The sequence below is a fragment of the Enhydra lutris genome, unplaced genomic scaffold (genome assembly GCF_002288905.1).
Source record: "Enhydra lutris kenyoni isolate GAN:26980312 unplaced genomic scaffold, ASM228890v2 scaffoldscaffold3, whole genome shotgun sequence".
Taxonomy (NCBI): Eukaryota; Metazoa; Chordata; class Mammalia; order Carnivora; family Mustelidae; genus Enhydra; species Enhydra lutris.
The window spans coordinates 9,733,083-9,755,227 of record NW_019154087.1 but is presented as its reverse complement, the minus strand read 5'-3'; the positions used below and the strand labels follow the sequence as shown (position 1 = coordinate 9,755,227).

The 22,145-nt window shown below is 33.3% G+C and overlaps 1 protein-coding gene across 2 annotated transcripts in view; it reads left to right on the top strand.

The window, feature by feature from the left end:
• The window catches only part of LOC111153399 (KIAA1109 ortholog), a 197,955-nt gene that overhangs the window by 9,925 nt on the left and 165,885 nt on the right, over window positions 1-22,145 (top strand). For both annotated transcript variants that reach the window (XM_022512407.1, XM_022512417.1), the window contains exons 5-11: window positions 7,836-8,022; window positions 10,815-10,896; window positions 11,481-11,674; window positions 13,728-13,807; window positions 16,186-16,336; window positions 20,939-21,095; window positions 21,510-21,588. In XM_022512407.1, coding sequence (XP_022368115.1) covers window positions 7,836-8,022; window positions 10,815-10,896; window positions 11,481-11,674; window positions 13,728-13,807; window positions 16,186-16,336; window positions 20,939-21,095; window positions 21,510-21,588 — 930 coding nt within the window. The remainder of the gene's footprint in view (window positions 1-7,835; window positions 8,023-10,814; window positions 10,897-11,480; window positions 11,675-13,727; window positions 13,808-16,185; window positions 16,337-20,938; window positions 21,096-21,509; window positions 21,589-22,145) is intronic.

Genomic DNA, 22,145 nt, shown 5'->3' with positions numbered 1-22,145 from the left:
TGTTAACATATTTCCATGTCTTAGCTTTCTTTGTAATTGCCCATGATGTGAAATAGAAATATAATTTTTGGATATTTTATGTCTTAATATTAAGAATATCTAAATTATTTTGTGTTGCTTTTTGTGTGCCAGTGCTTGCAATGGAAAAGATTATACCCCTCATTTTACAATGATGTTAAAAGTTGGTAGACTTTATTAGTTATCACATTTGCAATTCTAATTATTTGCACATAGTTTTCTATGTATTTTAACATTTAAATCTATGTATTCATCAAGAAGAGCACAGCTTTGGCAAGGGTCAAAGAAATTTGTCTTCCATGTGCTTTTAAAAGAAATTCTCTGTTACAGAGGATGACATTCTTAAGATGCTCACAGTTACAACTTTCCAAAGTAAAGACACGATGCCAAATAGCAATGCAGGAATAAGTGGTTTGGCCTAAATACATCATTAGTCTAGCATGATTCAGAGATAGAATTTGGAATGCAGGACATGGAAGAATGAATAGGCTGCAAACTAAGCTTTTGGTAAAAAGTTGGACAATATTATGGAATATATATTAAAATAGTGATTTACATTTACTAATGAGACCTTACAGTCTAGATATTATTTCTTATTGATTAAGGTCAGATCCTGATTGTGTACTTTCATAGTAAACTAAGCAAGAAGTGGAGATGGTTGACATTTCTTGTGAGAAAATTTGGAAGCCTAATTGGAGCATGTGCCTGAATAGACAATGGCCACTAGCCATCCAAAGAGATAGGCTAAGGTCTGGGTAAGGCTAAGATTTTCATGAGAAAGCTTTAGAACTATTTTATTAGGAGAAAAGAGGAGTGTTCAAGCGCTCAAATTCTGTGCCATTGAGCTTGGCTGGGATAATTTAATCCAGGAGTAGATTTAGAGTTGTCAATTGTTCAGTTTAATCCTTAAAAAAAAAAAAAAAAAAAGGAAAACATCTAATTTGTTTAACATAATTGTTGTAAAAAATTGTTGTAAAATATTCCCTAGGTCATGAAATTAATGATCTGCTGTAGATGATTGTTGGCCAAAGACCAATTAATGAGGATATCTATCAAAAACCCTTATTTTGGTTAGGATAGTTGATTTTAAGCCATTCTTTTGGAAAATAAGTAGCAGGACCAGTTACCTTTTAATATGTGATGATTCAGTGTTTAAATGAATACCAATCTAAGTAACTAGGCATGCATCTTTCTTATCTAGAGAAGTTCTTACATTGCTAAGAAGTGAAAAGACGGTGGTATAGTATATCCCTTCCTGTTATTTTGTCATTTAGAAGTTTTAGCCTAATGTAATCTAGTACTTTAAATGTGTAGCATCTAAATCTTGTTTGTTAAATACAGGAAATAAAAATCCCTTAATAATTTAAAAGGTCAGTGGACTATTTTGTCTTTGTACTAAGTATTGATTCCAAGTATTTTAAGGCCGTGGCAGCACTTTGCACTTTAGCTTTTTTTACTACAAATAGCATGTGTCCCAATTACATAATTAAATAAGTGCCTTTTTCCTAATTTCCCTTTGGAAAACAAGTCTCAATTAGCTGTTTGCTCAGGAGACTTAAACAGCTCTACACATTCATTTACCTTCTTTTCCTCCATAAATTAACTACTTATTAAGTGAAGAGCCTTTTATATTTATAATTTATATCTATCTAATTGTATATTTATTAATAAATATTTTGGGGGAATCCATTATGTAAATATTAGATGACAAGGATATGAGAAAAAGATTTCTGCCTCAAGGACAGAGCAGTGTCAATGTAGAGATGAGATTTAAAAGAGTCAACTGGGGTATCTGGGTGGCTCAGTGGGTTAAGTGTCCAACCTCTTGATTTCAGCTCAGGTCTCCATCTCAGGGTCGTGAGTTCAAGTCCTACACTGGGCTCTCTGCTGGGCCTGGAGACCACTTTAAAAAAAAAAAAGAGTCAACTGATTATACCTTTCTTAAATTATGTATAAGTTAAATTTTTTGTTTTGACTTTCAGTGTCATCAGAATGAATGAAACTTAAAAACTGCTTTTAAAATTCCCAGGAGAAATAAATGTCATTGAGAGATCTAGTTTTACTAGAATTTAACAGTTTTAAATACTGCATTTAAGCTTTTAATATTGATCAGTTTTTCATGAAATTACAAAGAAATAACTGGATTCTTTTTTTTTTTTTAAGATTTTATTTATTTATTTGACAGAGACAGTGAGAAAAGAAATACAAGCAGGGAGAGTGAGAGAGGGAAAGGCAGGCTTCCCGCTGAACAGGGGAGCCTGATGCAGGGCTTGATGCCAGGATCCTGGTATCATGACATGAGCTGAAGGCAGATGCTTAATGACTGAGCCACCCAGGCTCCCCAAAATAACTGGATTCTTGATAACATTTCTGTTTTCAAGGATTCATAACCTTTTTTTTGAAACCATCATTTAATATAATTGATAAGTAATTTTATTTTGTGGTTAAGACCCAGTATTTAGAACCTTGGATTCTTGTCTGCTACTTTCTAATTGTGTAGTCTTAGTCTTCAACTGCCAGGGTTGCCGTGATGATTACGTGAGATCAGGTGAATAGAGTGCCTAGAATAGTCCCTGGAACACAGAATATGTTCAGTAGAGATGAGCTGCTTTTATTATTATGAACATTGTATCATATTATGAAATGAAAGATTATTTTAAAAAATAATTGTTTATTTACATAAATTGAAAGTGAATGCATAATTTTAATGACTAGTAAGAGTTTGACCTGCAAAAACAAGGAAACTAGTATTTATTTTGTATGACAATCATACAGGTAGGTAGAGATATTCTAATTTTATTTATTTATTTAAACTTTTTTTTTTTTTTAAGATTTTATTTTCTTATTTGTCAGAGAGAGAGTGAGCACACAAGCAGGTGAAGCAGCAGGCAGAAGGAGAAGCAGGCTCCTCAATGAGAAGAGAACCAGGACTAGGGCTTAACAGAAGGAGCCACCCAGGCATCCCATATTCTCATTTTATAGATGGGGAAAATGAGGCTTACAGTGGTTGAGGTACTTGCCTTAGGTCACATTAGTAAAGACCTATAGGCTTTCTATTATTTATTTACTACTTTTCTCCAGTTTCTGGAGAATCCAGTGCAGGAATCCCCAACTTTTTTTTTTTTTTTTTTTTTTAATTAAAGAAGCTGTGTGTACGTGTATGTGTGTGTGTACATGCACATTCCTTGGAAGAGGAGATACATGTCTTTGGAAAAGGTGTTTTGTCTTTCAGGAATGTGCTCATCTGTCAGTGGAGGTATTTATTTATGAGGATACCTTTCCAGATCAACAGGCACATTGCGTGTGGCGTACCTCTGTATGGACTTACTGTGTGAGTGTGAGATTGTAAGTGTGCCAGTACTTTGCATCTTTGTGTGTATATTAGGATGGGGTAGGGGTCTGGAAAGGGTATTGCTGTATAGAATATTCCTGGGGATGACAGAAAGCTGAGATTATTGACAGAAAAGATCCTGGACAAAGGCCCTGAAGAGAATATAGCCAGGTAAGCCAGGTGTGGAGTTCTGATTTATTGTTTAATCATATAGTTTGCTGGCTGGAATCGTAGTATAATGGAGGTGAAACAAATAGAACCAGCAGAACAAATAAAAAGTCCTTTGTGAATTCAGCTAAATCTTTCTATTCTAAAATACAAAATCAATAGGTGCATTTAAAATGTTTGTAGATTTGCTATTATTTTTCTAAAGTGATTTTTGGAAGGAAAAGAGTGATCTAGGCATTTTGTTCAATCTTGTTTTGTTTTTTTTCATTTTTTAATTTAAATTCAGTTAATTAACATATGAAGTGTTGCTCATTTCAGTGATTCATTAGTCTTATGTAACACCCAGTGCTCATTACATCATGTGCCTTCCTTAATGTCCGTGTTTAATCTTTTTTTTAAAAAAACCCACTTATTTCTATTTGATGATTTAACATATTTATTGAGCACCTCGTATATACCAGGCATTGTTTTAAGAATTTAATAGTAAACACAACAGGAAAAATGTTTCTCTAATGGACTTTGCATTCTAGTGGGGGGAAGCAACAATAAGTAAATATTAATGCAAAAAAAGTTGGGGAAGATAGGATAGGTATTGTTGAGGGAATCTTGCAGTATTTTAGTATCAAGTATTTAGTGTTTGTCAATGTTGTCAAAATATTTTCAGAGATTAATACCTTTATCTTTGTGCCTTGGTTTCCTTATTAAGTTAATGTAGCCACATTCAAACCTATCAGTGATACGAAAGAAGAGAATCAGTTGTGCATGTCCAGTAAGTTAGTTATGAAATTGAGAGGAATTCCTATTTCCATTTTTATTCAGTCACTTTTTGTTTGTTCATCACTGTCGATCCAATTAGGGGCTAGTCCAGGCTCTTAATATTTCCCATTGCTGCTTCTGCTGCTCATCCACTGGCTTTTATAACATGGTCGCTAATGATTGGGGCATTTATTTAGGAACCATGGTAAACTATTCTGTAGGTAAGTTTGAAAACAAATGACCTAAATGAGTTTGGAGGTAAATTTTGATTGAGTTGTTTATGACCTTGAAGAATTGCTTAATAATTTAATTGCTACTTGTGTAGATCAATGGGGAAATAGAAAAATATCCAACTTTGCAGTTATTATGCTTCTACATGTAGGGTTTTCAAAAATTCTAAGATCCGTTTGTGGATATTTTTGTTCTACTTAAGAGTAGGATTTGTGGTAAGATGCTGTTATTCTTTCATATAAATGAGTACTTCTATGTGCCAAGAATTGTAGGTACCATGGATACAACACTGGATAAAACAAGTCCCTTCTTTTACAGAGCTTGCATCATTCAAGTTGGGAGGGATTCAGGTAATTAGTAAGTAAATATATCTAGTGTTGAGGAGTGAGTGAGGAAAATATGGCATTGAAGAAAATAAAAGCAGATTCAGTAGAATAGGGAGTGCTGGTTTGTGGGGAGGGTGCTCTTTTACATAGGGAAGTCAAGGAAGGTTTTATTGTTTGGGGAGAGTTAAACAGAAACATGAAACAAGTAAGGAAATGAGTTTTAAATGTCTGGGGGAAGAACATTTCCTGGTTTTTCTGTTCCTATCATTACCGAAGTGGAGACTAGTTTTTAGAGAGATTAGGAGAAAAGAGTATGGATCCTGTAGGATTTTTTAGGTAGCTTAAAGACCTTGATATTAATCTGAGTAGGAGGGGAAGCCATGAAAAAGTTAGGGAACAGAAGAGTAATATGATTTCAGTTAGGTTTTTTGAAGATCTGTAAAGATGTGTAAGGTACCCACGTAAGGGGAATAAGGGTAGAAGCATGGAAACTAGTTAGGAGGCTCTTGTATTATAAAACAGGTATAAGTTGATAGTGACTTGACCCAGAGTGGTGAGAAGTGGTTAGATTTTGGATATAGGAAAAGGAAAGGAAATCTGACAGAATTTCCTGATACTGTCTGGAACAGGAAAGAGAACAGTTTTTCTTGCTTGAGTAATTGAAAAGATTGACTTACTATTGATAAGATGGGGAATGCCATGGATTAAGTTTCGTCATGCGAGAAAAGCACATGTTTCGTTGGAAATGTCAAGTGTGAAGTACCTATTAATGTATCACATTGGAAATATTTGAGTAACTTTCTGCATAGTTGACCCTGGCATTTTGGGAAGAGGTTGTGGATGATAACCGAAGAAAGGTTTAAACCTAATAGGTGATAGAGTTTGATGACTGACTTAAAAATGGATGATGATATTTATTACTATCAGGTCTTTGAATGCTCCAAATTTATTAAAAAACAGTGCTTCCTATTCTTTTAATTTTAAGAATTTGATCTATAGCAAGAGGAAAGGGGAAAAACACTTGATTGTAATAGTTTAGGGGATTGTCTTAGTTTTTAGACCTGTGATAAATCTGAATAGGAGGGAACATAGGTCAAGAGCTATTTGAAAAATACCAGAAAAATTACAGCTCCTTTCTTTTATCTTTTCTTTTCTTATCTTAGGAAGTGGTGAGGGAAAAAAATCTAGATTGGAGTAGAGATGAAAGTATTACTGTATAAAAAATGAATGTTGTTGATTCATTTTCCATGGGTTATTTTTGAGGTATGAATGACAGTATTTTTCATTTGTTCATTTAAACTAAAATGTATTTTGTTTAAGGTATTTGACATTTCTTACACTTTTTTATTTTCTAGTAACTCGAGAAGAAATTAGTTTTGGTATAATTTGGCATATTACTCAAGGTGTATACTTCATATTTAAACACAGCTTAAGCTACTATAACGAAAGTTAGTAATAGTTCTCCATAGCCATTTAAAAAAAATAAGCTGTTCTAACTGATCATATCTAATTTTAATTGTCCTTCAGTTGAATTTGATAGAAAAATGAATAAAAATTAAAGTAATCTCAAAAATAACCCTCACAAAAACCTATGTATAACATAAGAAAAGAACACACTTAAAAAAAGCACTGCAGTACTTTTTTCTCACCCTCTTCAGTTGACATGTGATAACTGTCTTAGATTATTTCCTCAGTAGAAACAAGTGCCCCATCTATCATTTTGTTGTTGGATTTAATAATTCCTGTTGTTACTTATATTTAAGGTAATTATGTCTCTTAGTGAGAAGATTATTGTTTCTTTCAAGTCTGCAGTTTTTAAGATCTTGGTTTTAGTATGTGTAGTTTTATTAAAAATTTTTTTTCGGTAAGATTTTATTTATGTATTTGTCAGAGAGAGTGAGAGAGAGAGAGCACAAGCAAGAGGAGCAGCAGGCAAAGGGAGAAGCAAGCTTCCTGCTGAGCAAAGAGCCTGTGCGGGACTCCCTCCCCAGAACCCTGGGATCATGACCTGAGCCTAAGACAGAAGCTTAACCAACTGAGCCACCCCGGTGTCCCTTAGTATTGTGTAGTTTTAAAAAAATAAACTAGTATTTATGAAAAATCTTTGTTTCTGTGATATAAAAATTTAAATACTAATGTAATATTTAAATGTATCATACTTTGAACATTTTGAGAGATATATATATATATATATAATAAATTTATTGTTAGGATAAAGTTTTACTTTTGGTCTATAAATAGCACTTTGCTTTTCTTAGCATAGAAATCCTTAAATTCTGTTGTTATACAGTCAGAATTTAGAAATCAAGATTGTTTTAGAATGCTAAATTGGAATACTACAGTAACATCAGCTTTTTTCTTTCTTTTGCTAGTGTTTTATATATTTTTAAAATATATTTATAGGGATGCCTGGGTGGCTCAGTCATTTAAGCATCTGCCTTCAACTCAGGTCATGATCCCAGGGTCCTGGGATCAAGTCCTGCATCGGGCTTCCTGCTCAGTGGGAAATCTGCTTTTCCCTCTGCCTGCTGCTCCCTCTGCTTGCATGCTCTCTCTCTCTCTGACAAATAAATATAAAATCTTATTAAAAAAAAAATAGGAACTTAAAGAGATGCCTGGGTGGCTCAGTTGGTTAAGCATCTGCCTTCGCCTCCTGGGATTGAGTCCTGCATTGTGCTCCTTGCTCAGCGGGGAACCTGATTCTCTCTCTCTGCCTCTGCCTGCCACTCTGTCTGCTTGTGCTCTCTCTCTGAAAAATAAATAAATAAAATCTTTAAAAAAATAGAAACTTAAAAAAATTAAAAGAATATATTTTTATTTTGTATATTCATGTTATATATTATATAAATTAAAAATAGATTTGTAAGTTTTTGAAATTCTCTTTATCATAGAATTATTTTTAAAATAGAGTTACCATAGCTGTGAGAAAAGATTGACTAAAAACTTTGAGTGAGGTTTTTAAAAAGTTGATTAAAAACTTTTTTTTTTGTAATCGGTGTCTTTAGATCCAAAGGCAGAAACCAGATTATACATCACAGTCAATGACTTTGAATTTCATGTCTATAATCGTTCGGATCTTTATGGACGTCTTCAAGAATTATTTGGTTTGGAGCCAACAATAATTCCACCTAAGAAAGAGGATGATAAAACACGGGAAAATGGAAGAACAAGAACCCAGTCCAAAATCGAAAGGTTCATAGTTACACTTGAATTTTATTGATCTCCAACATTTTATCATTTACTTTTATTAAATATCATCAATGCTACTCACCTAAACACAGCTTAATCTTTCTTTGTAGTTTGACTAAAACTTACATTCACATAAATTGTATAATTACTTTAAAAATTAAGTAATATAGAATTATATAATTTAAAAAGAAGCAGTCTTGTTCTGCTTACTAGTCCTACTTTCTTCCATATTGATTTGTGTTTTATGTACATGCCCTTTTGAGTGCATGTACATAAATATATACACATATACACATAGTTAAGATGCATATACAAATATATGATTTTGTTTTATTTGTTTCTGGGCTCTCTGCATTGTTTCTGTTACATTGACTTATGTGTCTGTTTTTTACCAGTACCACACTATCTTAATTACTGTAGTTTTACAGTAAGTCTTGTAGTCAGGTAGTGTCAGTCCTCTAACTTTGTTGTTTTCCTCCAATGGTATGTTGGTTATGTTGGGTCTTTTGCTTCTCTATATATACTTTAGAGCAACTTATTGGGATTTCAGTTTGGATTATATTGAATTTGTAGATCAAATCAGGAAAAACTGACATCTTGATCATGTTGAATCTTTGTATCAGTGAACATGGAATATCTCTCCATTTATTTGATTGCTTGATATCTTTCATCACAGTTTTATAATTTTCCTTATGTAGATAAATCTACATATATTGTTAAATTTATATCTAAGATTTTCATTTTTGTGGTGCTGATATAAATGCTATTGTGGTTTTAATTTCAAATTTCACTTGTTCTTTGCTGGTTTATAGGAAAGTGATTGACTTTTGTATATTATTAATCTTGAATCCTACAACCTTATTATAATCACTTATTGGTTCCAGGAGTTTTTTTGTCAGTTCTTTCAGATTGTCTACACAGATGACTGGATCATCTGCAAACAAAGAAAGTCTTTTTTCTTCCTTTCCCACCTTAATCCACTCCAGCCTCAGTAAACAACTTCTCTGTTACATATGATGTTTCTTCTCTATGGAAGACTCTTCATCTTTTTTGCCTAACTCATTCATCCTTCAGGTCTCCCTGATCCTTCTATGTGTGCCCACAGAATTCTATTCTTTTTCCTAAGGTAACACTCCTTGCACTAAAATTGCCTATTATAACTATTCTTACTTCCATTGTAGGGTACAGATTCCCTAAAAGCAGAACAGTTGTCATATTCTCAGGAACCCCAGTACCTCAGCTCAGTGCCTTGGACATAATATCCATGAAACATTTATTTGGAAATAAATGTTCTCTTATTATCTACTTAAAAAACTATTAGGTAAACAAGGCTAGTTCTTAACATTCAAAAATGAATTAACACACTAAAAATGAAAAACCAAATGATCATATCAAAAGATGCAGAATAAGTATTTGACAAAATCTAACATTCATGATTAAAATCTCACAGTAAACTAGGAATAAAGGAGAACTTCTTTGATTTGATAAAGAATATCTACAGAAACCCTATAGTTAACAATATACTCAATGGTGAGAAACTAGAAGCTTTCTCACTAAGATCGGGTACAAAGCAAGGATGTCCCCTTACACCACTCCTTTTCAACTTTGTATTGGAAGTACTACCTATTGTAAGACAAAAGGAAATAAAAGTTACACAGATGGAAAAGGAAGAAGGATGTTGTGACAGTTCAGGGAAAAGTGATCATCAGTTGGGTTGGTAACAAGGAGAAGGGAGAGAAGTAGATGGATTCCAGATATACTTAGGCAAATGAATCCATAAGACAGTGATAGATTAGGTGTGGAGAATGAGTAAGAAGGATGCGTCAGTAATGAATCCAGTTTCTAATTAGTGGTTATCCTCACGGAACTGTAGAGAAAGAGCAGGTTAGAGGGGAGATAATGAGGTCAGTTTCAAATTTAGTTTTAAGCACTGAGGGCTACCTTAGTGGAGATGGCTTGAGAAATATGATTTAGGAGTTACTGGGTTATTGAAGAGCTATGGCTTCTCATCTGAAATCTTTAGTGATTTGCTGTGAAATTTTCATAGCTTAAATTTAGTATACTTTGTGTGTGGCCAGTTTCTTTTTTCTTATTCTTGGCCTATCATTTTCATTTTATTGAGAGGAAATTATTCTGTTATAAAGTGATGGGGATAAGGAAGGGAATGGATCAGCTGAGTTGCCAAAAGTGCTTAAAACAGTTGAAAATATCAATGTGACTTGTACTTTGGTCATTTGTTATTTTAGTAATTTAGGTTGTCTTATAGAATGTCATATTGGGGCACCTGGGTGTCGTTAAGTGTCTGCCTTTGGCTGGGGTCGTGATCCCAGGGTCCGGGGATCGAGCCCTGCATCAGGCTCCCTGGTCAGTGGGGAGCCTGCTTCTCCCTCTCCTACTCCCCCTGCTTGTGTTACCTCTCTCACTGTGTCTCTCTATGTCAAATTAAAAAAAAAAAAAAAAAAGAATGTCATATTATAATGAGTATAATGGTGGATGTAATGACAGCATATCATAATTTGTACTTTTGTCATTAGAACTTGTTACTCTAAAAGTGTAATTTTGTTATTATACCTTGCCAGTCTTATAAATTGATAAATGATACAGTGTATCCCGAGAGATACTTGAGAGATACTAGTATTCTGTTAGTTGCTGTCATTATTTTGTTTACTGGAACAATCATTAGATGTATTTGGAAAGTTATAGCTAGTATTACTGTGTATTGTGAAGAGGTCCACTGTATTCTCAACTATTTAAGTTTTCTTATGTATGTTTATTTTTATTTTTATTTTTCTCAGAGTTAAAGTAAAAACAGAATCTCAAGACCCCACATCTTCATGGAGATCACTTATTCCAGTCATAAAGGTCAATGTGAGCACAGTAAGTAAATTCTGCGGCAGTTCATGTTTGGTGGGTTAATAATGAAAACTCTTATTTTTGCAAATAAAATTTTCACTAAAGAAAGTAATTTTGTAGAGTTGTTTAGGTTCCAAAGTTCATAAAGGTATGAAAGAATTATTTCAACACCCAATACCATTTTAGCACACATTTATTAGGTCTTAGGGGCTACTTATTCACAACTACTTAGATTTCTTTAAACACTAAATTGATCAGTGGAGTAATTTGGATAGTGTATAGTGCTGAAGTGGAATAATTTAATTGTTGCTTGAAAATGTTTGTTATTAGGTCAGGGGCACCTGGGTGGCTCAGTGGGTTAAAGCCTCTGCCTTCAGCTCAGGTCATGATCCCAGGGTCTTGGGATCGAGTTCCACATTGGGCTCTCTGCTTGACAGAGAGCCTGCTTCCTTGTCTTTCTGCCTGTCTCTCTGCCTACTTGTGATATCTGTCTGTCAAATAAATAAATAAAATCTTTAAAAAAAAAAGAAAATGTTTGTTATTAGGTCAACTAAGGAAAAATATATGGTTTGTATATTACAGCATAGTTTCTCTTATTTATTTTTTAGGGACGTTTGGCCTTTGGAAATCATTACCAACCTCAAACTCTGTGTATCAACTTTGATGATGCTTTCTTAACTTACACTACAAAACCGCCTTCTAGTCATCTTGATCAATTCATGCATATTGTGAAAGGGAAACTTGAAAATGTTCGAGTCATGCTTGTTCCTAGTCCAAGATATGTTGGTCTTCAAAATGATGAGTAAGATAGTCTTACAAATTGTCTTTCTCTGATTGACTTATTTCACTTAGCATAATCCTCTCTAGTTCCATCCATGTCAATGCAAATGGTAGGTATTCATCCTTTCTCATGGCTGAGTAATATTCTATTGTATATATGAACCACATCATCTTTATCCATTCAACTGCTAAAGGACATCTTGGCTCCTTCCATAGTTTGGCTATTGTGGATAAACCATGAGAGACTTTGGACTCCAGGAAACAAATTGAGGGTTACAGAAAGGAGAGGGGTGGGGGGATGGGATAACCAGGTGATGGGTATTAAGGAGGCACATGTTGTGATGAACATTGGGTGTTACACGCAACTAATGAATTGCTGAACACTACATCAGAAACTAATGATGTACTATATGTTGGCTAACAACATAATAAAAAAAGTCATAAAAATAACATAATATCTTTATATCTAATATAGATATCAATTAGAATCTTTGTCATCTCTTTAATTTTTTTGCTCTAAGTTGGGCGATAATTGGGCATATTTCTCTGTTAAACCAGTTAACAGCATAGTCGTGCGTTATAATTATAAATGATATATTATCCATTGATGAGCTCTAATTTTAAACATTTTCCTGTAAGATTATAACTATAATTTTTCTACCATTTTCTCCTTCTCACTGTACTTGGGAAACTTACTTGGGGCATTTAGGCTCTGATGTTTGTAGGTTAGAAAATATACACTATAGGTAGGCTTTTATTTCCCGAAGGGATGGATTAATAGTACATTCAATAAATGCAGTGTAGTGGAATACCATTTTGAGTTAATAAAAAGTTGAAAATTGAATCTAAATTACTCTTGGTAAACTGGTGAAGTTAGAATGATACAGTTTTGGAACTGTCCCAGCTTTTATCTTTGTGTGCTGGTAGTATAAAATTTATGAGGTTATAAGAAGCATGATTATTCCTTCTTAATTCCAACTTTTGGCTAGCTTGCTTATTAGATTTCCCCATCACTAGAATGATGGAGAGGTTTTCCCTGTGTGAGTAGCAGGGATGCTATGGGGTTTACCTCATCTCATTCTTCATAATCACAGACTTTGCTAAGCATCTTATAGAATGTGGGCTGTGCACACAGTTCTATATATTATGGGTAAATTTTAAAATACTGAATAAATCTGGACCTTATGAAGTTTACAGAGTAAGATAAAAAGGTGTTTTCTTACTAATTTTTATAAAAAGGTAAAATTGTATTTTTCACTCTTCAAAGTAAGTGTGGAAATTGAATGATGATATTAGACATTAACCTTCATCATTTAATATATATTTAGAAGAAGGTTGTTGAATTTGTATATATTATCTAATGACTGAGAAGTTAATTTTGATATGGAAAGAAGATGTGGTATATGAACGAAAAAGAGAAAAGTTGTTGAATCAAAGCAAGTAAAAATTAATAATTTGTGGGGAAGTGATTGTAGAGAAACATTAATTCCAGAATTTTTTCAAGTTGATCAACTAAATATTCTTAGAAATAAGATAATATAAAGACAAAGATAATATCAAGTTGTTAAAAAAGCTTAATATTTTTCTTATTTAATGTTTCTAAAAGATTAAACTTTATTTTACAGATATATAGAATATTTCCTATTAAGTTATAAAGTATTAATATAAAATGGTTGAATTTAAAGTTTAATTTTAAATTTTTTGTTGCCAATGCAGAATATGATTATTCTAATGATCATTGTTCTTCGATTATATTTAATCGAACTTTGCTTTAAATTGACTTCTCTCTTTTAAAGCTAAAAATGCATAACAAATTTTCATTTTTTCTTTTTGAAACTAATATATTGGTTAAAAATTTTTCAGTACCAATTTATTTAGTCTAATACAGAATACAACTATGCAAAACTTCATTGTCTATGTAAAAGATGTTTTGTTTTCCCTTTTCAATGTGCTACACTTGATTGTTTTTTAGATTTTTTTCTCTTTTTGTTCTCAACTATTACTACCTTATTAGAATACAGAACATTTTATATTCTGGAGATGTACTTAGTTTGTCGTCCCCCCTCCTTCTATAGACCACCAAGATTAATGGGAGAAGGGTTTGTGGTGATGCAGTCAAATGATGTTGACATCTACTACTACATGGATGAGCCAGGTATTAGTTTTTGAAAGTGTGTTTCATAGCTGCACTTTTACTCTATGAAATGTTGATATTTAATAATATTTTAAGTCTCCTTAGTTCAGATAAAATAAACATCAATATGTCATAAATGTGGATGGAAGAGTTCCTACCTAAAAAATGTCTGTGTCATTTATCAACAATTGAATATTACTATTTTAGACCAAAAGAACAATATAGGAATCTTTTGTTCAATTCTGTTTTCAGAGGTATACCTTAAAAGTTGTGAATGCAAGTAACCTGGTGTGAAAACCTTTAGAGAATGTGGTGACAGTTAAGGTAGTTCATGCTAGCTTAAGAAGAAAATCCTTTAAGGCTTGAAGTTTAAGGATTGAAGTCTAGCTCGTTAGAGTGCTTCACAGGTGGCTTGAATTTTATAAAAGTAACTAAACATTGGATTTTTAGCCCTTTTTTCCTACTAATTTTTTTTTATGCCTTCATGGGGTTTATGAGGTCACAGTGTTTTCAGAGGAAAATGAGGATGTTACTTGCCTTTTTAACCATATTGACATTTGCATGCTGGTACAAAAGCAATGGTGGGTGAAATGATACCAGCCATTGCTGGTACAAAGCAGCAATGGCTGCTTTAGTATGAATTAAAGCAGAGCTTCCGAACTATACTAGTAATCACTGACTTTTTCACTACTATGCATTTACAGTAAAACGCATGCCAGTATCAGTTTAAAAAACTTTGATAAAGCCATAAAAAGTGTTTCTGTCAAATCTTGACCCTTGAGTAAACTTTTTAATAATTAGTGTGATGAAATGGCCAAGTACACATAATACACCTCTGCTACATACCAAAGTATACTGATGTTTGGAGGAAAAGCACTTGTATAGTTGAGTTTCTAGCTGAATTATATGCTCTTTTCATGGAGCACCAGTTTTACTTGAAGAAGCAACTAGAGACAATCTATGATTTTGAGCTTTCATGTGAAAATCAGAATTTTGGAAAATTTGGTTCTGCCAACTGTGAGTTTAAGGACTTTTCTGATAAGACCACCAGTGCTATTAACAAATGTGATTTTAAAAATGTTTAATGATGACGGGCGCCTGGGTGGCTCAGTGAGTTAAGACTCTACCTTGGGCTCGGGTCATGATCTCACGGTCCTGAGATCGAGCCCTGCATCAGGCTCTCTGCTCAGCCGGGAGCCTGCTTTCCCCTCTGTCTCTGCCTGCTGCTCTGCCTACTTGTGATCACTCTCTCTCTGTCAAGTAAATAAATAAATCTTTAAAAAAAATGTTGTTGTTGTTTTTTAAAGAGTTTATTTATTTATTTGACAGACAGAGATCACAAGTAGGCAGAGAAGCAGGCAGAGACAGAGGGGAAAGCAGGCTCCCCGCTGAGCAGAGAGCCCGATGCGGGGTTCGATCCCAGGACCCCGAGATCATGACCCGAGCCGAAAGCAGAGGCTTTAACCCACTGAGCCACCCAGGTGCCCCTAAAAAAAAAATATTTAATGATGAAATTTATCAGTATTTGGAGAACATATGTGTGTCTCTGTGAACCAGTATTTTCCAAATGTTACAAAGTTACACCATGGATAAAAGATACGTTCAAAGTATAAGGGAGATGGGTAAGTTTTAATGTATCCGAGTATGAAAAATTCAGTATAGGGTTTCAGATTCCACGTTGGGAGATTGGTAAGTTTTAATGTATCCGAGTATGAAAAATTCAGTATAGGGTTTCAGATTCCACGTTGCAACTAACTTTTAAGGAACTACCACTTTTTGAATTTTGGTATAGTGTCAGAGAAGAATATCCACAGTTATCTGAAAAAGCTATTAAAATACTCCTCCCTTTTCTAAATAGCTGTTTGAGGCTAGGTTTTCTTCAGATACTTAAATAACAAATGCAGAAGCAGCTTTGAAAATTTGCTTATTTTTTGGTAAGTTGGACATTAAAGAGATTTGCTGAAATAAAAACAATGCCAACACTTACTTCTAAATAAATTTGTTTTAGAAAATATGGTTATTTGTTCATTGAAAAGTACTTTCATTAAAAATGGAATTAAAATTTCATTTAGTTTTTATAAAATAATTTTTTCATATCATATTTTCATTAAGTTATATTAAATGAAATGTAATGAGTTCAATTTTATTAAACGTTTTATTACATCAACATGCAATGAGTTGTTACCTTAAAAATAAAATTTTAAAAAATTGTCCAGTTTCAATTTTGAATACAGTAAATTATGATTGAGATAATACCAAAAAACCCCACTGTGTATCCTTGGTAATTTTTAAGAGTGTAAAGGATTACTGAAAGCAACATTTTTAGAACTCCTGGTCTAGGGAATCTTTAAACAGTAATTTTAAGTAATTACCTTTCTATTGTATACTCTGCAATATAGGACTTGTTCCAGAAGAAACAGAAGAAAATATTGAAGGAGAAATGAGTAGTGAGGATTGCAAATTACAAGATTTGCCTCCGTGTTGGGGACTGGATATAGTTTGTGGTAAAGGAACGGATTTCAACTATGGGCCATGGGCCGATAGACAAAGGTACTTGAGTAAATTATATTTCTAGTAAGTCTTTTAATGTTGAATGATATAAATTTTATAAAAAAGTGGCTTAATAGTTTATAAGCTCTTTTATTATGGCAGGGTAAGATATCATTAAGCATTTTAATTCAAATTATAAGCATTTTAATTCAAATTATAAATTATAATTTTAATTCAAATTATAAGTTGGCATAAGCAAGTTCATTCTGAAGGAGGGGCTAATTTGTTAGAAAAATGGTGAATGAGGAGCATATTTATTGGTTTCTTTGTTTTTTCTTTTGTATTTAATCAATGAATTTGCCTGGGACTGTTGGGCTGTAGAGATTCACAGACAAAAGACATATAGTTCAGTTTCAGTGAGGAAAAACAAACAAAAGAGTTTTATTAAGGGTTGAGGTAGAGGTAAGGAAAAAGTCTTGATGAAGCACTTAGAAACATACTGTACTAGTTGGCTAAGACTGCCATAACAAAGAACCATAGACTGTATAGTTTAAACAACAGAAATTTTTTCATGGTTCTGGAGATTAGAATTCTGTGATCAAGGAGTTGGTAGGTTTGGTTCCTTCTGAGGGCTGTGAAGGAAGGGTGTATTCAAGGCTTCTCTTCTTGGCTTGTAGATGGTCATCTTTTCTCTGGTCTTCCCATGGTCTTGCCTTTTGTGTGTCTTGTAGGTCTCTGTGTCCACATTTCCTTGTCTTAGAAGAGCACTAGTTATATTGGATTAGGGCACACCCTAATGACTACATTTTAACTTAATCATCTCTCTAAATATCCTATTTCCAAACATCAAATTCTCAGGTACTCAAGGTTAGGACTTCAATGTATGAATTTTTAGGGGGACACAATTCTTTTATAACAGATACATAACTCATCAGAGAAGAATTGGGGAAGGCTTTTTAGTAGAGGTAACATGTAAGTTGAATTTTGACACTTAAGTAGGAGTTAGCCAATGAAGGAAGAGGAGGACAAATAATTGAGAAAAAGGAAGAGTTCTGCAAATGCATGATGACAATGGAGATTTGTCTTATAGTTTCTATAGGTTGTTAGGAGACTTGGAGGTAGTTAAGAAAGATTTTATACTAGGGTCATGGACAGTGTCTGAAAGGTTTTTTTTTTTAATTTTTTAGTCATTCTGTTAATTTTGAAGTAATTCTTATTTTAATACATTCTGACCACGTTTCTACTTACTGAAGAGTTTTAAGCAAAGAAGGGGACATTTACCACTAATTATGAGGGAACATCTAAATTTTTATGTAAATAGACATTGCCTAAAGTCAGTTTAGTTTTTCTGTTCATAAACAAGCTTGAATGGAGAAATACAAGCCAAACCATTCACTGAAGCAGATATTGTTGGGCTGTTGATGGACTAATGAAGAGTGCTGATACTGACTTGATATACTGACTCTTTTTATACTTGTTTTAAAAAGTGCTTTCGACCTAGCTTGTTAAAAGAAATACATACTTTGTTAAGTCGCGTGTTAACCTTTGTAACTCTAGTATATTGAAATACCTGTCCCATCAAGTGTAGCTACTTAACAATTGTATGATAAATGAATAAGTAAGTTTGTCATTTGAAAACTCCTGCAATATGCTAATACATTACTTTGTTGGGTTCTGGGTTAGGTTATTTATTAGACTTGGAAGTAAACAGCTTAAAATTTCAGGTTAGGAAACAAATGCTTTCCAAATTACTGGATTTAAATTTTCCTTTTATGATAAAATTTTTTCTATAGTAAGCCATACTGTGTTGGAATTGTTGAAAATGAGGGTTTTTACATCCTATTACATAACAGTTATATTTATACATTATTATATTTGAAAGGAAAATATTAAAAAAAAGCTTCAACACAGACACATAAAATATTTGCATTTCTAAGACTTGAATAAAGTATGATTATTTTTAAACTGTATTTCATTTTGTTACATTAAAAAAAAAATTAGGGTATATTTACATAAAAGCCCAAACTAAAATTCTTTTACTAAATAGCCATATTCACTTCTGAAGTGATACTTGTATTACGTGGAGAAATGAAAAAAGAAAAAAAGAAAAATTTGTTTTATCGACTCTTTTCAGTAGATCTTGCCACTGCCAGAAGAGAACAGCAATATCTTTCTTAACCTGGACTTAAAATCATTCATTCAGGTTTATTTGAAAGAAAAAAGAGAAAAAAGAAAAACTTCTTTTTTTTTTTTTTTTAAGATTTTATTTATTTGAGAGAGAGAGAGAGGGAGACCACAAGCGGGACGGTGGGGAGAGGGAGAGGGTAAAGCAGACTCCCTACTGAACAGGGAACCCAACTCCAGGCTTTCGATCCCAGGACTCTGAGATCATGATCTGCACCAAACGTAGACGCTTAACCAACTGAGCCACCTAGGTGCCCTGAAAAACTTACTTTCACATGCTTTTAGTTTATTAACAATACTTCTTATTTAACATGTACAAACAGTGCATTTCCTCTTTTGTATCCATTTCCTTTCTTCTCTACCATTTTGCATTTCTATACAAATATGAATTGTAATCAGAAATGAATTATAAGGTCAGTTTTCTTAGCATCCACTAAGATGTAAGAAATTTAGGAAGAAATCTCAACTGTTTTGCTATTGGATAGTTCATTCAGTTTTGTGACGAGATTTTGATCTCTTCAAAAGACATTTTGATCTTGTTAGCTTCTGGATTTTGATTTCATTCTACCACCTTTACATGATTTTTCTGAATCATTACGATATTCAGCTTTTCCTTCATGATATTTTCTTTCTGTGAGTTTTCATGTCAGAGTTGAAATACAAACGTTATGAGATTTGTACTTAATCCTTAGATAGGTGATAGTTATAAGAATGCAAACATTTTCAACATTGTCTAGCCTCTTACTGCTTTCACATAAGTGCTTTTCTTTGTATTTTCACACTTGAGTCTCATAACCCAGTGAGATATGTGGGGCAGATATGGTAAGCTTATTACACCTGTGAGAAAATGGAGGTTCAGTGATTTAGGCAAGATAATGATGCTGTAGCATCTAGAGCTAACAATTGTTAGCTTTTCAAGCCTTTCAAGTCCACGCCTCTTTTCATTATATCCTGCTATCCATCGAACAGTCCATTTTCATTCAGTGATCATATTGGATTTTTTTAATCTTTAATAATCTTAGTTTCATGTATTTTTATGTTGTAGCTAGAACATTTGCAGAACTTTTTCGTTCATATACACTAACTTGATGGCAAGTTATAGTCTATAATGGGTCAGTTTTCACCTTTTGTTCTATTCATCTAATTTTTCCCTACCTTATTTATTCTAAGTAGCATTTTTTGTTACTTTTTCAACCCTTCCTTTTTAAAAGCTATAAACTGTCACCTTCTCTGAATGTGTGAATAACATTACATTAATTTTGACTCTGAAATGGAAAGTCCTTGGGTTCTTTCATCTTTGTGAGAATGATGAGGGGAGGCAAATGTATTAGAGCCTTAGCTTCTTTACTTTTTAGAGATCTACTGACCTTTAGATTCTTATTGATAGGTTATTGATTAAAAATAATGATTGTAGGGGCGCCTGGGTGGCTCAGTGGGTTAAAGCCTCTGCCTTTGGCTCAGGTCATGATCCCAGGGTCCTGGGATCGAGCCCCGCATCGGGCTCTCTGCTCAGCAGGGAGCCTGCTTCCTCCTCTCTCTCTGCCTGCCTCTCTGCCTACTTGTGATCTCTTTCTGTCAAATAAATAAAATCTTAAAAAAAAAATAATGATTGTAAGGGGAACCTGGTTAAGCATTGCCTTTTGATTTTAGCTCAGGTCATGATCTCAGGGTTATGAGATCAAGCCCTGCATCAGCCTCCAACCTGCGTGTAGAGTCTGCTTAAGATTCTCTCTTTCCCTCTCCCTTTGCCCCACCCCCCAAAATAATAATGATTATAAAAATAAAAGAAATAATAACCATTTTTTCAAGCATCATGTACTGTCAAGTCTTTTCCATATAGGTTGTCATTTAATCCTCAGATCTATTCTATGAGGCAAGTTGTGTTATTCCTGTTGTTCAGATGAGAAAGCAGGTCAGGTGTCTTCAGAAAGGCTAAATAACTCATCCATAGTGGAATGATTCTAATTAAACCATCCTCCTTTAGTTCTTTCTTTAACTCTTCATATGCTTGTAGAAAATCTTTAATTTCTCCCAGTATGCTTGAACAGTACAGATTTGTTCTTACCTGTATCTCATTTGACAATAGTGTATTATATACTCAAAGCTTGTTGGGGTTCCTGGATGGCTCAGTTGATTAAGTGTTGGGACTCTTGGTTTTGGCTCAGGTCATGATCTGATGGGTTGTGAGACTGAGCCATGCATTAGGTTCTGTGTTCAGTGAGGGAGTCTGTGTGAAGATTCTCTCCCTCTGCCCCTTCCAACTCTTGTGCATGTGTGTGTGCACCTGCGCATGCTCTCTCTCTCAAATAAATAAATAAATCTTTAATAGGTGTTATTTTGTGACTTAGTTTTTTTTTCCTATTTCATGTCCAATTGTTAAATGAGATAGCAGTGATAGTACAAAGTTAGAATACTGATTTTGCTCCCTTATAGGTATAATTTTGAGTAACAAGTTATTCTTTATACCTTTATATATAGAGACTGTCTGTGGAAGTTTTTCTTCCCACCTGATTATCAAGTTCTGAAAGTTTCTGAAATTGCACAGCCTGGGAGACCACGACAGATCCTTGCTTTTGAACTCCGAATGAATATTATTGCAGATGCTACAATTGATTTGCTGTTTACCAAAAACAGGGTAATTATTAAAATAATATAGTAGAATACAGTGTTTAAAATTTGAATATTATTTTCCAGGGTATTTTTCTGGTAACTAGTTCTATACTTACATTCATTTCTATGAGCTTCCTGTCACCCTCCCCCCACACTAATTGTATTTATGTTGCTTTCATTAAGTACCAAAAGTAGGAAAAATTAATAATAAATCTTAATTCTATAATCTGGTTCATTTTCTTCTTTATATCTGGCCAAATTGTTTTAGTGTATTTTTACTAAAACTTTGAACTTTTGTTCTTAGAAACTTGTATTACCCATTTCATATTATTGATGATTATATTTTATCTGTGATAGTAACTGAAAAGTAAAGATGTGAGTATGATTAAATAGTGAGAAAGTAATTGTTTTATATGGTTTAATTTTTTTCTTTTGATAGGAAACAAATGCTGTACATGTAAATGTAGGAGCTGGCTCATATTTAGAAATTAATATTCCAATGACAGTTGAGGAAAATGGTAAGCTGCAATGAGTACTTTCCTGTTTTAAATGATTAATGGGGAATGATTAATCTATAAATAATAGTTTGCTATCCCATTGAGACTAAAATTAATGGGGTTTTCTTTTTCAGCTTTCTATTATATTTACTTGATAGTACATATTAATTACATAATCAAATTATTTGTATAACTGCAGAGAAGGGAAAATTTTTAAATCAAGTTAGGTCTTACACTTTCATCATACCCTATACTTATTTTTTGTGAGACTGAGGATAATTTGTTTAAAATGTATTTTTCCTATTAGTCTGTTGCTCTGTAAGACCAGATGTTGTTTTTTTTTGTTTGTTTTTAAACTGATAGAAACTTGGTGCTGAACCCAGTACCTGGCACATGGTATATGGGCAGTATGTGATAGAATGACTGAAAGGCTTTGTTTTAAGGTTTTATTGTTAATAGATTTTGTTAGGGAGTAAGCCTGGTACTTTGAAAAATATAGCTTTAAGAAAGCAGAATATTTCATATTTAAAATACTAAATAATACTCTGCTATAGTTTTATCCAAGCTAATCTAAATTT